We start from the raw sequence: 16,542 nt of genomic DNA, 5'->3' as shown, positions 1-16,542 counted from the left end.
AATTCAAAATTTTAAGTATTACCAATAAAAATCCTAATATAATCTAAAAACCAGTAAAAACGTTAGAACAAATTACATACAACAGTCACCAGAGTAAACAATCAAGGTGTCGAAAACGCTTTCATCAAGTTTCTTTTTACTTCACTTCAAAGCGTGTGAGTCATTTGGACTATCCCGATGGAAGAAGGCAAGGGTGACAGCTCGAACAAAAGTGTTATTCGTCGCTTTTACACCCTTTTTGATTACAACGATAGCATGTAATGCTTTTTAATTCCATTGTAGAAAGAACACACTTACTATTGCTGAAACCTGTTCACTAGATTAGTTTGAAAGGGATAGATGGAACCATAACAGCTCGACCCAATAACAAATCGACCCTGACCAACTCGCCCCCACTTTTGATTAACTCGACCCACTACCGAACAGACATTTAATCCTCCTGAATAAATACCTGCCAACCCTCCCCAATAATGAAACTGACTTGTTTAAGATTATCCTGCTGAACTTTGATTCATGAATGAAAACCTGCCAACTCGCACTTCTAAATTAACGAAAAGGAGTTATATACATCTTATCACTATCTGTCCACCACTATTGGACATCTCAAAGGTTCCCGTAAAATCTTTTTGTCTCAATAGAAAATGGCTGATGCCACAAAGGAAAAGTGATTGTTGTAACTAACTAACTAATTTTATTCAGTATAAAATCCAGTACAAAAGGATCATCGCTGAAATACATGAAAACAAAGAAAAACAAAACAAAAATAAAACATAAAGAGACAACAATGTGACACTTATAACAAACAATAGACAAAGCAACCACTTCAATATTATGCAATTATTCCTACTGATGAATTTCGATTGTTGTATATTATTGCTATTTATTCCAATCCAGACAATATAGTTCATTTATATGTTTTGGAGTTTAGTGTGTCGTCCATTTTCATTGAACTAGTACACATTTTTGTTTAGGGGCCTGCTGAAGCCCGCCTCTGGGTGCTGTATTTTCTCGCTGTGTTGAAGACCCATTGGTGGCCTTCGGCTGTTTTCTGCTCTTTGGTCAGGTTGTTGTCTCTCTGACACATTCCCCATTTGCATTCTCAATTTTAAGTTCTGAATTTACACAACTTGTTCATGACGTCACAGTCTAATTTTTCAAAGAGACATGTTTAAACCACTGTAACACTTCAAACAAAGTATTTTCATAACTTTAATATGTATTTCAAAAAATTGGATCATAATCTATAAAAATTTCAAAACGTTCACTTTCTAAACTTTTTCCTCCCTCAGCTCATTACTAATGACCTTTGTTTATGCAACACTTGACCCAAACAGGAAGTTGTTTTAGCAGTCAAGGGTATAACTTAAACAAGTTATTAAAGAAAATATTAAGGCACACTTATTGTGGGAATGAGGACAACATATGTTAATACAATATGCAATGAATTTAATCATGTTAATTAGATACATGTACAACAACAAATGTATCAATTTTGAAGAAAAATATACACCATTGACAAGCACAAGAGAACCTACAGTACTATTACAATTTATTATAACCTATATTGTTATAAAGATATTTACACATATATATAAACAATAAACTGCGCATGGACATCTGATTAATAATTAATGATTTAATTTTAATTTGTTTTAGCAACACTGAAGATGTGGATGATGTTGAAGAAGAGGAAAGTTATAGGTTTATATACTTATTTGTGCATTTTACTGTATGTCCAGTAAATGGTAGTTCTACCTTTATTTATTGTAATACAGTGTAGAAATATGGTACCAAAGATATTTATTAAAGTTAACTTATAAGATAGTACCTGGTAGATGTTTCTGTACTTTAATTTATTGGCAATTTGTACATTTTGCCTTTGATCTTACTACCTAATATTTTTAAGATCATGGACAGGACCTGATACTCAAAAACATTTCTTCACATTATACAAAATGTATTTTGTATTTTTAGCTTAACAGTGCTATGTACAGATGTTCCAGCTTCTCTAGAAATCGAACTAAGGAAATTATTGTCCCAAAAGCTATCAAAAAGTGCTGTGTATTTTGGTGCTGGCAGTGTAACACAGTTTGATGTTAGGTAAGAAATAATTGTTTACATTAAAATTGTTGTTAATATAAGTGAAGACAGGACATTTTTGTCAAAAGTTTGTTCATCACATTGTGTTCATGAATGACCTTGGTGATTTGTGCTGAAGTTGCTTTGTGACAGAAACTTTGAATTATTAAAATGTACCAATCAATGCATTGGTTAATTTGATTATTATAATATACAGTTGAACCTTCTTGTGTCTAAAAATCGGATGAGTCTAAGTAATTTCTCGGTCCCGGTAAAATTCTGTTTGATCAATGCATTTTAACCTCTGATGAGTCGAACTCAGTTAAGTTGAGTTAATTTTATAGTCCTGTAGATGTAAAATTAATGTAAATCGACCCTGATGTCTCCAAATTCGAAAGTAAGAAATTTAGAAAAATGCAGACTATAGATAAAAATTCAAATTGGATGTTTTCCTTATCTAACCTAATCGTTTTCATAAGAGCTTAAAGCTGTGTAATCATACTTGTTTGTATTACAGTTAAAATGACATGGTTATCAAGACCGGTAATTAACACCTTTGTGATCCCTCAAGCAGAACTGTAGTGGGCTGAACATATTTCAATTGATATAAAAATAAAACCCATTTAAATTACCCAAGCCAAGACTAAATGAATTGCTAGAATTAGCATTCCTTAATTACAATAATTAAAAGGATTAAGACAATTTTGATACATTCAGAATCATTAAAGGCAAAGCAGAAGTCCCTCATTACTGACATTAGTGATCTTTGAAGGCTTGTTTTGTTCTGCTAGTAATTCCATACTTTATATAGACAGACCTTTATAAATTTTATTTGTGAATGTTTTGTATCTGTACTTGTGACGTCACTTATGTGTTTAATTATTATGATTAACCAAGAAATATGGTACTTGAATATACAATCATAAATTGTCATATAGAATAAAAGGCACAATGTTAGAAATATCTAGTTAACACAAATTTCATACGGTATTTCATGCTTTCCAAATTTATGACCACACACTTGACCTTGGATAAGTCAAATACTTTGTCTGGTCCCTTTGACTTTGACTTAAAAAAGTTTGACTGTACGTGTATATGTTTTCAATTATAAGAGATAACTAGTAGGTGGAAATTTAAGCAAGAAATACATCTAAAAATGACCATCTGATCTTGAAAAAATGTATGTATGATAGAAAAGATGTTTAAATGATTCAAAATAAAAGATTTTTTTATACTAAAATTACTCTTTTCATCTTTTAAAACAGACAGAATAGAAGGAGATGAGTAGTACAAGTCACAAAATAAAATACATTGCAAAAATTTCTGAATTTACAGTACATGTATTGATTTGCTTATTATAACATAATTGGATCTGTTTCAGTGATGAAGAGAAAATCGAGACATGGTCTTGTTATTATTGTATGCTGAAAGACAAAGAAATTAGAGAAGATGGAGGCAATGTGAAATATATAGTTTGTTTTCTTGCTCCTGAAGCAGAAATGTTGGAGATATATCCTAACATAAACTGATTAGGTTCATGATGTCTTTGTACATATATTTTCTATGGGAAGAATTCTTTAAAAGTCATACAGTGTCAGATATACACACTTTTTAGCCATTAACGGAAATACAGTTTTCTCTTAAATTTTTAACCTCTTTATTGCAAAAGCATCCTTTACCCTATTTTGATGACAAAACCAATATTCAAGCATCACTCTCTGGTAAAGTAAGCATCACTTGGAACTCATTTGCATCAATTTATCAAAGGTTTATATAGAGTCCTTGTTGCACATCTCCCTAAAAAAACAAAAGTTTTACCCCATTTATCAATATTTAGAATGCCAAAAAATGGATGATGCAAAATTAATCAAAGCCATATAGATCACCAGCTGACACAATGTTAGTATACACAAATTACAAAATATGGCCTTTTATTAAAGTGGTCCCTATATTTTAGGTTTAGGGTTCATTTATGATTATGATTAGGTTAGGGGTTGTTCTAGGTTAGAGTTAGGTTTTAGGGCAAGGGCTAGGGTTATGTATGGTTGAGAGTAATGGTTAGGATACAGGATAGTTTATTATAGCTTAATATGGGTTGGGACCCCTAAAGTAAAAAAAAAGGCCCATAATTCTCTTCTGATTATGATTTAAGGTGTAAATTTTTTCCTTAACTGTGATTACATTCACCCAAGATTTGGATGCTTACTGTAAAAAATTATCAGAGGAAATAAGAAATGTAAGTAAAAATATATTTAATCATGTTGATTTCCAAATATATGTTATACATAATGTAGCATACCATCAAAGGAAGAAATTTTCTATGACTAAGGTTTAGTTTAACTGTTATGTGTACCAAGATCCCTGAAAAGTTTGCTTTTTATGATAATTTCTGTATAAAAACAGACAAGGAAAGTGTACACTGTACATATGAAATTCTCCAAGTCTTTAAAATTTATTCTTTTAAATAGTTCAAAACTGCCTCCTTAATTTTCAGACATACATTTTTATTTGCAGTATATCAATTTTGATACTAAGATGTCAGTCACAACACACGATAACTTAGAATTATCAAGATTAATATGACCTTGACCTTTGACTTCTGTGTCAAATTATTAAATTGTTAGGCTAGTTAGCAATTTTTTATCTTTAAAAGAAAAGTATCTGGCTTGTGCATGTATCAACATCAGATGAAATACCACATATACTTGTGACTTGTAAATGACATAGACCTTTGACCTCATGATGTAGTCATACATTTTTTAAAGGTAAGTTCAAGTTTTCTTCATACAGCTTAGCTGCCCCAAATGTGTTTAAATCATGAAAACAAATACAATTTATATGTATATCCTGATATATTTCAGAAAACAGATGTACTAACCACTGCCAAAAAAATCTTGGCAAAATGGCATGAGACAATATTAGACTTTCTGTGTCGATGTGTTCAGCTTTTACAGCAAGATGTTAAATTTCTTTTATATTGTGTAAGTACTAGACTGTTTGTTAGTAGAAGAGTTAATTAAAATACCATAAAGTTTATACTTTAATTATGCACTCTCAAACTATACAGATATATGTATACTATTCAGCATGTCCCTGTTGAGGTCTGTCCTTATGATATCTTAGACCAACATCTCATCATCCACAGAAAGATGTCAACCAAATTTCTATCATTTTTTCATTTTTTTTTATACCCTGTCTACGATAATAGTTGGTCATTTTTTTCTGTATTTATGTGCCTGTTTGGCTTCTTCATCCTCGGAACACTGGCAATCTTGTTCCAACAAACTAAACTATCCCTTCCCATACTTCCAATTTTGCTTTCTAATTGCATAAATCCTTCAAATTCTTCACTTTCGCTATCCGATTTGAACAAAGTAGCCAAATCAACCGCCATAGTTTTAATCGCATTCAGAACACGTGTAAAATTCATCATAATTAAATGTAAACACACACTGTTTATATAACTACATATAATTAGTTTGTAATTTATTTTGGATATTGTTTTATGTCTTTAATATCGTTTGTGGTTTTAATTCTATTTTTATTTTCTATATATATGTAAAAGTAAAGATAATTAATCACCTAGTTCATTTGTATGATCTTTGGTTTTAAGCAACTATATGCACAGGATTTATTTGTTTTTACACAGTTTGATTCAGAAGAAAAATCGACTTGGTTAGAAAATACAATTAATTACACCATTACTAACACAATTCTATATTAATATTCTTGTAATTGTTAGAAAATACATCAAATAACACCATTACAAACTTAATCCCGATTTTACATTCAATTTTTAGAAATTTACCTGTGACCTCACTTTTTGTGGCATTGATACATTGGTGTGATGCACAGTTCATAATTCTATTATGCTGTTTTTGTGTACTGTCGTAATTTAATTTTAGGTGTTTGTTGTTATTCTGTGGTTTACATGTCGAAATGTACTATTACAGTTAACTCTCGTTGTCTCGAACTCGGTTGACTCGAAATTTCGGATGAGTCGAAGTTTTCCCGTGGTCCCGAACTTTGTGCCATATAAATGTATGTATTCCGACTCCTGATGAGTCGAAATTGGATGAGTCTAAATTTCTGTTGACTCGAACTAAATTTACGGTCCCAAGGTTAACAAAAGCATTCAAAATTCATTGTTTATATCGAACTAATACACATATGTCAAAACATGACCTCGGGGATTTAAATGGATTGAAGAGTTAATCTGACAATACACGTGTAATTAAATTTCCGGTCACTGAGCACTGTATTGATTTATGACATTCTTTATCCACGAGTGTTTACCTAAGATTATCTTTGATCACCATGACAAATAATTAGTTCTACTTTGTTATAGTTTATGAAAAATAATTCAAAAAGTTTTAAAAACAATTAACTGTAATCATACACTAATGAGCTTGGTTGTGTATAAAGTAGGGAATAAGACTTCCGTTGGTGATCAACTCAAAACTACTGAATCGGCGTCTTTAATCTTTTTGTTTTTTCTCTTGCAGAAAAAGATTGAAAATAAAAGAAAATGAAAAGAAATCTAAATTTTTAAATTTCTTGTATATGAGAATGAACAATTTTGTCAACTTTAAATAACGCTTAGATCGATTGGAAATTACTCTCTCGGATCAAAAACAACCGGACAAAATTGTAACTGTACAAAGAAATAAATAAGAGATGAAAAATGTTATTATAAAAGACCATAACATCTAGATACATCAATCTCCTACCCATATTCATTTGGATTTATTTTAGCATTACCAAGCTAAGCACGAGTTGTAACCCTTGGTCTGTCAAACTTCCGGTTTTCGTTTGAGTTGAACTACGGGTATCTCGAAATATTCCTCTGGTCCGGCGGACTTCGAGATAACGAGAGTAGACTGTATATTATTTATTTATGTATTTCTCTGTCCTGAGTGTTCTTGCATTTATTTGTACTGTATTCCTGTTACGTAATGTTGTCATTTTAACAGTATTTTTAACATTGCCATATAAGTGGGAGGTTTGGCTAGCCATAAAACCAGGTTCAACCCACCATTTTTTCTTAAAATGTCCTGTACCAAGTCAGGAAAATGGCAGTTGTTATCAAATAGTTCGTTTCTATGTATGTTGCATTGGCACTTGTTTTGTTGCTCTTCAGTGTTTCTGTTGTTCCGTTGTTTTCCTCGGTTTTAGTTTGTAACCCGGATTTGTTTTCTCTCAGTCGATTTATGACTTTTGAACAGCGGTATACTACTGTTGCCTTTATTTATAGAAAAGGAATGTACGAGTCGAAAGATTATTCATTTGTAAAACCGAATTTCATTGGTTCATTTCGGGATTCCCCAACAGATTTGTCCAATCTAAAGGGTTTTAACAGTGGTATATTTTACAGAAATATCCATCACCAGGACTGCCCAAGTGTATGTTTACAGCGGATCTATCAGTCACTGTGAATACACACTTGATTATGCAAGCGGATTTATCAGTCACTGCAGATAGAACGATGATAAAAACCGCATATATATATCCGTCAGTGGTAGATAAAGAGTTAATTACATGATAAAAGCTCTACCATTTTATTGTTTATGACTTTAAAATCATTTAATTAAACAATTTGATAGACTTAAATGAAGATTAAATACATGGTTTAATTGTTCCCTATTAAAGGCTCTTTACAGTGAAGACTTTTTATAATTTTGTTTTACTTTTGTTTTTCTTTTTTTCTTTTTTTACTTTTTTTTCATTTTTTTTTAAAACTTTGTTTTAAAACTTTTTTTTCACAATTTTGGAGGGAAACAAAGGGGGTGCGTATTATACACTACTGCGTTCTATACACGGCTAAATACGGGGTATATAAAAATAAGATGATGTGGTATGGTTGCTAATTAGATAACTCTCCACCAGAGACCAAAAGACATAGAAGTGAGCTATAGGTCACTGTACATATGCTTGATTTAATTTGACTTTGTTATGCATTTAAATTAGTATAATGACCATTATTCTTATTTAGGGTTTCTCTGACTTTGTGCTTTTTGTTTAGATTAAACAGGTTTTATTTTTGTCACCAGGATTTAAAAAAAATTTCATACTTTATATCAATCTATAAATCCATCTGAAGCTTCATTACAGCAGCACATTGGAGTCTTAGTAATGTTAACTACCATCTTTGTATTTAAGGCATTAATTGATGGTTGTTTAAAAGCTGATGGAGGAAAAGAATCAGTTTGTTCTGATCTCAAAAGGTAAGTTGTTTTTTTTTAGTTTAGTTGCATCACACTATATTTTAATGTTCTGCTTATTTTTCTGTATAAAATGTTGAGGTTTGCTCTAACCTGTGTACCTGTGTAATCTTTTGATTCATGTGGCCAATATTTCACATAATGATATGTTTTCTATGCCAGAAATATCCCAGAAATGTCCCCAGATAGAATATATAAATTAGCTATTGGTGTAGCAAAGTTCTACCCTTTCTTTTTTCTTTTGTTATGCTTTACAATTAACCATGGTGCAAGAAATTTTGTTCTTACAAACTTTCTCACAACATGGGTTTTAATTGTTGGACTAGTTTAGGTTGAAATTATGTAAGGTTGATCATCATGTTTTACTGATAAAACTAATTTTGATTTTAGGTTCGTGAAATTGTGCAATATGTCCAATATGTTTGGAGAAGAGTCTACAGGTAGTATGGATATGTTGGTAGATATCTCATCAGCAACCATACCTCAGAAGTCTGTAGCTGTTACATTCAGTAATGATCAACCCATGTTTGAGAACATTAGTAAGTATGCTGTTTGATCATGAGAGAGATTGTTTTGTTTGGTTTTACTATTTATGTTCGTAAATACATTCATGCAATGGTTTAAGTTGAAATATAGCAAAGTTAACTGTCCCTCTGTCTACTTCACTTTCTTTGTTTACTTCTAAACTTTGAGTTAAATATATTTGTTGTTTTTATATATTTTACTTTCTTTAAGAAAAGCTATGTACTTTAGTAGTGCATCCAGTTTCCAATATCAGGTTTCTTCATTTAGGATTCTAAGTTGACATTATTGAGGAGGCAAAACAAATATTAATTGAGCATTGCTAAGCACTTGTTCAAGTGAAATACATGAGAACTTAGCCATTCTTACATATGTTTGAATAATGAAATGAATCAAATGATTCAGTAATGATAAAAAGTTAATATAACAAGAGTTGCACAACTAGTTCCCATCTGGATATTAATAAGTTGTTGGTATACTTTATCAGTGTTTTCTTTTGTCCATGATGTTTAACCATAACCTGTGATTTATTTAAGTGAATGAACATATTTGCAGTAAGAGAGGCACAGCGAGGCTCACTCAGAATATCAACCACTTTAGTGTATATGTAATCTCCCAAATCAATATAAATATTTTCAAGCCAAATACTAATGGCTTCAATCAGTTCTTTTGCATGTCCAATGAGTGTACTTTCCGGAAGGTTTTTTCTTCTAGAAAGTGACTTGTGAAGATTGCAAATAAATACATATGCACCCTAATTTATTGAATGAGCATTTTTATTGATCAAAACATTTCTGTTTGTTTAGTTGATGTGGAAGCCTAGTATACAGAATAGAGAAATCATTTATCTGAATCTGAGACAAAGTTACCTTCAAAAGAAATATAGCTTTTTAAAAACTTTCAAAGAACATTTAACATTCCAGAAATAGTAAATGCAACTCTAATTGAAATGCACATTCTGAGAACCTTATTTTTTAGTGAATAGTTGTCTCATTGACAATTATACCACATCTACTTATTATATAATTATCACAATATTTTATAAATTTTCCCTACAGGCTGTATGCAATTGTTTGAAGCACAGAAAAAATAGTAGTTGAACATTTACCAAATGCAATTATGAAAAAAAAATCTTGTGTTATTTAAGGAGTGAATGTATAACTTTGTTGTGTTCAGTAGCAGCATTCATTGTTAAACCTGTTCATCTACAATGTTTTCTTTAGTAGAAGTTATACATATTAAGATGATCTCATATTTGTGTAGTGCCTTAGTATAGTAGTTAGTACTGAACATCAGACACAACAATATTGTTTGCTGTTTTGTCAGCAGGTATAACAATGTTTCTTGGAGTATTTAATTTGCTTTTCAGTCTTGGTATAGTTCAGGGACATTTGGCTACAGTGTATCATGTTTATATTTTTTCTTGCAGAATGTTCCAAATTTTGTGAGCACTGGAGTAAAGCAATAAACTCTGTAGATAATAACAGCCCTGGAGAAATCAGACAAGCTGTAGAAGCCTTTAAAGTCAAGGTAATTACTCTGCAATATTAAATTATTTATTTTTGTGTGGAACTAATTACTTGTTTAAAAAAAACAAAAAGGTGTTCCATAGTAACATTTTGAAAAAATGATAAATTACTTGAAGATTTGAAAAAATATAAATTCAAGTTGACCTTTTTATAAAAATAAGAAGATGTGGTATGATTGCCAATGAGACAACTCTCCACAAGAGACCAAATGACAGAAATTAACAACTATAGGTCACCGTACGGCCTTCAACAATACCGCGTAATCAGCTATATAAGGCCTCGAAATGACAGATGTAAAACAATTCAACGAGGAATTTAATGGCCTAATTTATGTACAAAATAATGAAAGAAAAACAAATATGTTACAAAGCAACAAACAATAACCACTGAATAACAGGCTCCTGACTTGGGACAGGCACATACAGAATGTGGCGGGGTTAAACTAGTTTGAAGGCGCCAACCCTCCCGTAACCTGGGACAGTGGTGTACCAGTACAACATAAGAACAAACTATAAAAATCAGTTGAAAAAGGCTTAACTCATCAGATGGATACAAATAGAAATACATCTAACAAAAACACAGAGTGGACGTGGCAGGGTACTTATACATCCCTAGAAAAAAAAGACACTTAGTACAGATCTGAGAGTACTCACAGTTACTGACAGCTAGTTTAAAGCCAATAACAACTAATAAAAAAAAATCATGCATCTAAGACTTAAATATCAATCAGTACACATCCAACATCCAATGGCTTTAGTTAAAGACATCATTAACAGTCAGAGAAAAACATGACCTTGTGCAATAAATGGTTTCCAGTGAAACCAGTAGGTCATATAGAATCCTACATGACCATTGAAATCCTTAGGCTTTATCCCATGTTACAACAGACCAATATAAATGACCACCAGTACTATAGATATTTTTTCAGTTGACCTATTTATGTTTCTGCTCCAACAGAGTGGGTTATACTGGTTTACCTCTATCTATCCTTCCTGCTGTCCTTCATTCTATCTCTTTCTGTAAAACATTTCTGTAGCATTTTTCTCATCAACTTAAAGACAGAGCTTCTTGATATTTGGTACCAAACCACATAATGGTAAGCTTTTCCATGTGACTCATTTTCAGATCCATTACTTATCTATTGGGTGTTTACTGAATACTTGTCTGTTCTTCACATTGATGCATGTGAAAGAAACTTTCATAGCAATTTTTTTAGCAACAACAAATTAGAGCTTCTTTATATCTGATACAAAAGAGAGGCGAATGATACCAAAGGGACATTCAAACTCACAAGTCGTAAATAAACTGACAATGCTATGGCTAAAAAAGAAAAAGACAAACAGACAAAAAACAGTTCACAAAACACAACATAGAAAACTGAAGACTGAGCAAAACCAAAACTGTGGGTGATCTCAGGCGCTCTGGAAGGGTAAGTAGATCCTGCTCCACTTGTGGCACCCGTCGTGTTACTCATGTTAGTATAAACACGGTGATAAGTCTTTCACATGCATCACCTAATTCAGTAGGTCACATTTGGGGAAAAGGGGAAAGGATTGTAGTTACGACTATTGGAACATATCCATTATCATCTGTGAAACGGGTATTCCATAACGGTCAACCAACTCGTGATGGCGTCCGTAAAATTTACGAAGGGATGATTTCAACTTCACCACTTGGAATTCTTGGATTAATAGCTTCCTTGTGAGCAGCAACCCTCTATCAAGGAAATCATGATAAGAAATACAAGCCCTGGAATTTCGTATCAACTGGGATGTATACTCCGTATGCAGGCGCTGCTGAAATGTTGCTACATAAAAATGGAAAGTTCACAATCAGGAAGCTGAAATCATCTCTTTTGTTGTAAAGTTTTATTTTCAACCGACCCTCATCGTCAATTTCAAGATGTAAGCCAAGATATGAGGCAGATTTAACTGTATCTGTTGTATCCTTTATCTCAAGTTCGATGGGATAGATGGGTTCAACATAGTTACAACATTTTGAATTATTTAGTGAGGGAACATCATCTATATAGCGGGAAGTAAAGTTAAAGGATACTGCTAGCATCTTTTCTTTCTTCCTAAGAAGTTTTTGTATGAAGTCAGCCTCATATGAATAAAGTCGGCAAGAAGAGGAGCACAGCTGGTTTCCATGGGAATGACGATTATTTGTTGAAAGAAATATCCTCCAAATGTAACAAATATGTTGTCAATCAAGAAATCAAGCATCTTGATAATGTCAGTTTCAAGGAACTTTTTTGTTAGAATCAGAGTGATTTTTTTACAAAGTACGATTTATCCCTCCCTAAGACAAGATACTTGTATCTACGTTGGCCATTCCTTTTTGTGAAACAAAGCAGGACCAACTCTTTCAATTTGTCTTTTAGTTTGGAATGGGGAATACTTGTGTAACATGTAGAAAAGTCAAATGTTTTAATACTATTGCAAGATGAAAGAGTGTTAGATTGTATGTACTCTAAAAGATCTTTTGAATTTTTTAGTATCCACATCTGATTCATGCCACCTCTCGAATATTAGTTTCACAATAACTTTGAACCCCAGCTTTGATTGCTGATAAAATTGATGTTAATAGTTAGAAAGAGGTGTCGTGGAGCACTTGGAAGACCCAGCAATATAAAGTTGTTTGTAAGGACACTTATGTAGTTGAGGTATCCAATACAGTGATGGAAGATCCAGTTTGTCATCTTTGGTTGAAATTCCAAAGGAACATAGAACAAACCTATGATTATCCAGGATTTCCTCTGTGGTAAGTGTCTTGGGGGTATATATCCTGAGTTTCCAAGTGAATTGTCAATACCTAATCCATTTATCAAGCAGTTTATGTAATGTGATTTACACACAAAAACGATGTTGTTTGGGGCTTTATCTTTCAAATTTGTCAGCAGACTATATCATGTGATACATTTCAGATCTGCACCTATCTACTTCCTGTTTGCTAGACAAAATGTATGTTCTGCACATACCAAGTTTCATATTGGTAAGCTTAACCATATGCTTATTTATCAACTACGTCATAGGCAAATAGCAATAAACAGATTATCAATGGTCTTTCAAACTTGAGGATATTTCTCAGCCATATCTCATCTCAGGGCTGTTGCCCTTCAGTGAGATTGTAGCAGAGAAACACCCTCTCATTGAAAAACCATCAATAATCTAAGTACATTATAATCATGAAATTCTAATAATTTTCAGTATATACACAGTATAAATACAATGAAGAGACTACTAATGGAGGCACAAACAGATTATTATGCATATTACAGGTATGTAAAAAATCCTATTTTATACTCATTTGGTTTAAGTTGCAGTTGCATCCACTCTCTGTCAGAAGGCACTATCCAACATTTACTTGCAAAAAGTCTTTCTTTCGAAATTATCTTTTCTCAGATATTGTTGTTTGTCTGAAACTTCATACAATACGTCAAATTTGCTGTTACTGTCTTCAGGAAATTTCTTGTAATAGTTGTTATTATGTATATTACTGGTATGTAAAAAAATCCTACTATTTTATACTCACCTGGTTTAAGTTGCAATTGCATCCACTATCTGTCAGAAGTCACTATTCAACAACTTGCAAAAAGTTTTCTTTCGAAATGATCTTTTTTTCAGATATTGTTGTTTGTCTGTTCAAACTTCATACCATAAGTCAAATTTGCTGTTACTGACTGTCTTCAGGAAATTTCAATTCTTGTAAAAGTTGTTTAAAATATATAAATTGTTCTTTCAAGAACATTGTTTGTACTTTTCCATATTTTACTTCTAAGAAAACATTTCTTGTTTATCATTTTTTTTTTTGTATGTTTTTTTAAATTTAAATTTCAACATATGAAAGAGAACAAATGTTTTTGATTTTCCTTTGATAGTCCTTCATTTTAAAAGAAATTATAAAATTACTCATTTAAGAAGAAATAGAAATCTTTCTAATAGGGTGACCACAGATGTAATGCTAAAATATAATTATGTTTTGACTTATTCATTTCTTTTTCAGAGCATACAAATTTATCATGAACTCAGGAAATTCAGAAATACTGTTGAGTTATGCACATTTGGATGAGATTGCCGAAGTGAAAGATGTGTTTACAGATTTGAAAAACTATCTCTTACACATCTAGTAACTGTATAGACATTTTATTTATTTATATTAAACATTGCAATAACTTATGCAACTTATTGTGACTTACCATAGCCATAAATCCATTTTTTTTTCTTTGTAACTTGTAAATTGTCTTGGTAAATGCTAGCGGTTAGATTTTATCTTGAAAAAGTACTGGAATATGAAATGGTATTTGTTCTCAAAATTGTCTGATTACATTTTTAAACCCATTACCTTGAAACTTCACCATTACAGACATAGTATTTGGAAGCTACTTTTAAGAATTATGATTCACTGATATTTTCTGGAAAAAGAATATGTTCTTTTTTTTTCATTTTGCTTATTTCGTAATGTTTACTTGTCACACAAATTTAGATATGTTGTATCCTGTGACTAAATGAAGGCCAAGTTCGATTTTCACGATTTTAGCTTTTATTGTTGTTGAGATGTAATCATTTAAGTAGTGACGCATGATACTTAGATTGATTTTGGCCTTTCCATTTCTGTACCCTACAAAAATTCTTTATTTTCTTTAAAATGATCCTGTTTGTTGGTCCAGTTTTGCAAATATCATTTTCATGCAGGAAAATCCAGTTTGCTGACAGCATCTTGTTTTGCTTTTATTTTGCAATGTTCACTTGTCACACTTAACTGTACATTAACGGAAAATAAATGTTACTAAAGTTTTTGAAGGCTGTTAGCTGTTAAATATGAACACTGGTTGAGTAATTCACAACTTTCACCCAAAACCATAGCCACTGCTTTGTTGCCTTCAATATAAGACATAGGTAAGGTAGCAATACACACACAGTTAGGAGTGTAGTTTCACATTTTGGCCATGGTGGTTTTTTCAAATATGAAAGTTATTGTGCAATAGAATTCATTTTTAGACAGCTGATGACTAATTTAGCCTTCAAAGTGGGTTTATAAGAACATCAAGATTATTTTTTACATGTTTTATGGGCTATTTTCTGTATGACTGTTTGTATTTTCATAACCAGACCGGCCATAGGTCCAGAAATTATTGTAATGTTTACAAACACTTTTTTTTCACACAAACTTTTTGACGCAATTTTACATGTGATTTTTATTTGATCTCTTGATAGATATATGTAAACAGTTTCAGAAAAGGTATTATCCAAGGGATTGAAATTCTCCTTTGGCCAAATTTTGGAGAAATATGTGACATCTTTACCCCCCTTTTTGCAATATTTTATAGCAATTAAATGCAGATTGTTGCCATGGATACACTAAAAAGAAATTTTATTTAACCAATTTGACTACTGGAAATCAAATCTTTGGAAGATACTGATTACATACATATGCACATATATGACACAAACAGTAGGCTTAATTTGTAAGAAAGCAAGGAAAAGGGGATGGTAAAATTTATCAGAGTAAATTTTAATTTTTTTCCAAACTATATATTGCTACCTTATGGCATACTTGGAAAGCTCAGAATAGCATAATTTCAGACTATTCATACCACAAATCTATTAAAATTTAGATTCTAAATCAATTTCTGAGGAAATAAAGTGTTTTAGAATGACAATACATGTCAATTTTTATTGTTTATTTTCCTTAGCAACCAAAAATAGACATTTTGACTTGAAGCTTATTTTTGTACTCTATTGGCTTAAACCTTGCTACCGAAGGATTGGGATGTATGTAATAGCCAAAGGATTGAACGCTTTGTATTTTTATTATGCGAATATATCAAATTATTATTTTTAGCAAGGTTTCATGTTACATTTTGTCAATAAATTAAATGTATAGTTGTTATTTACTGTTAGAAATTGATTCCCTTTTAGCAAGTTTCATAATCTAGGCTTTGGTATGCAATACATATAAAAATCAACATTTTGTGCTTTAAATTGGTTAATTTTGTACAATTTTGCATCTTCAGAGATCTTATTATGATTTGCAACATTAAAAATCAAATACAAGAGGTGCAGTTTTTAAAATTTAACCAAAAATTGGGGCAGAAATGAGATTTTACACTTTGACTTAGGACTTTTCTTTAAATCATTTTTTGTCGCTTTTCAGTGTCAACTGCTAACCTTCAGAAAATATTGATTACT

General features: G+C 31.6%; 1 protein-coding gene across 1 annotated transcript; it reads left to right on the top strand.

Moving 5' to 3' along the window:
- Positions 1 to 149: 149 nt before the first annotated feature.
- On the top strand, positions 150 to 16,243 carry LOC127709786 (protein Njmu-R1-like). The gene is made up of 11 exons (XM_052215430.1): positions 150 to 257; positions 1,657 to 1,701; positions 1,975 to 2,100; positions 3,461 to 3,591; positions 4,263 to 4,315; positions 4,941 to 5,060; positions 8,239 to 8,303; positions 8,691 to 8,839; positions 10,252 to 10,352; positions 13,561 to 13,631; positions 14,357 to 16,243. The coding sequence occupies exons 1-11, from the start codon at positions 178 to 180 to the stop codon at positions 14,478 to 14,480; spliced, it is 1,065 nt and encodes a 354-aa protein (XP_052071390.1). The 5' UTR covers positions 150 to 177; the 3' UTR covers positions 14,481 to 16,243.
- The last annotated feature ends 299 nt before the right edge of the window (positions 16,244 to 16,542 follow it).

The sequence above is a fragment of the Mytilus californianus genome, unplaced genomic scaffold, assembly GCF_021869535.1.
Source record: "Mytilus californianus isolate M0D057914Y unplaced genomic scaffold, xbMytCali1.0.p SCAF_7, whole genome shotgun sequence".
Classification (NCBI taxonomy): Eukaryota; Metazoa; Mollusca; class Bivalvia; order Mytilida; family Mytilidae; genus Mytilus; species Mytilus californianus.
This window is presented reverse-complemented; position numbering and strand designations above follow the sequence as displayed.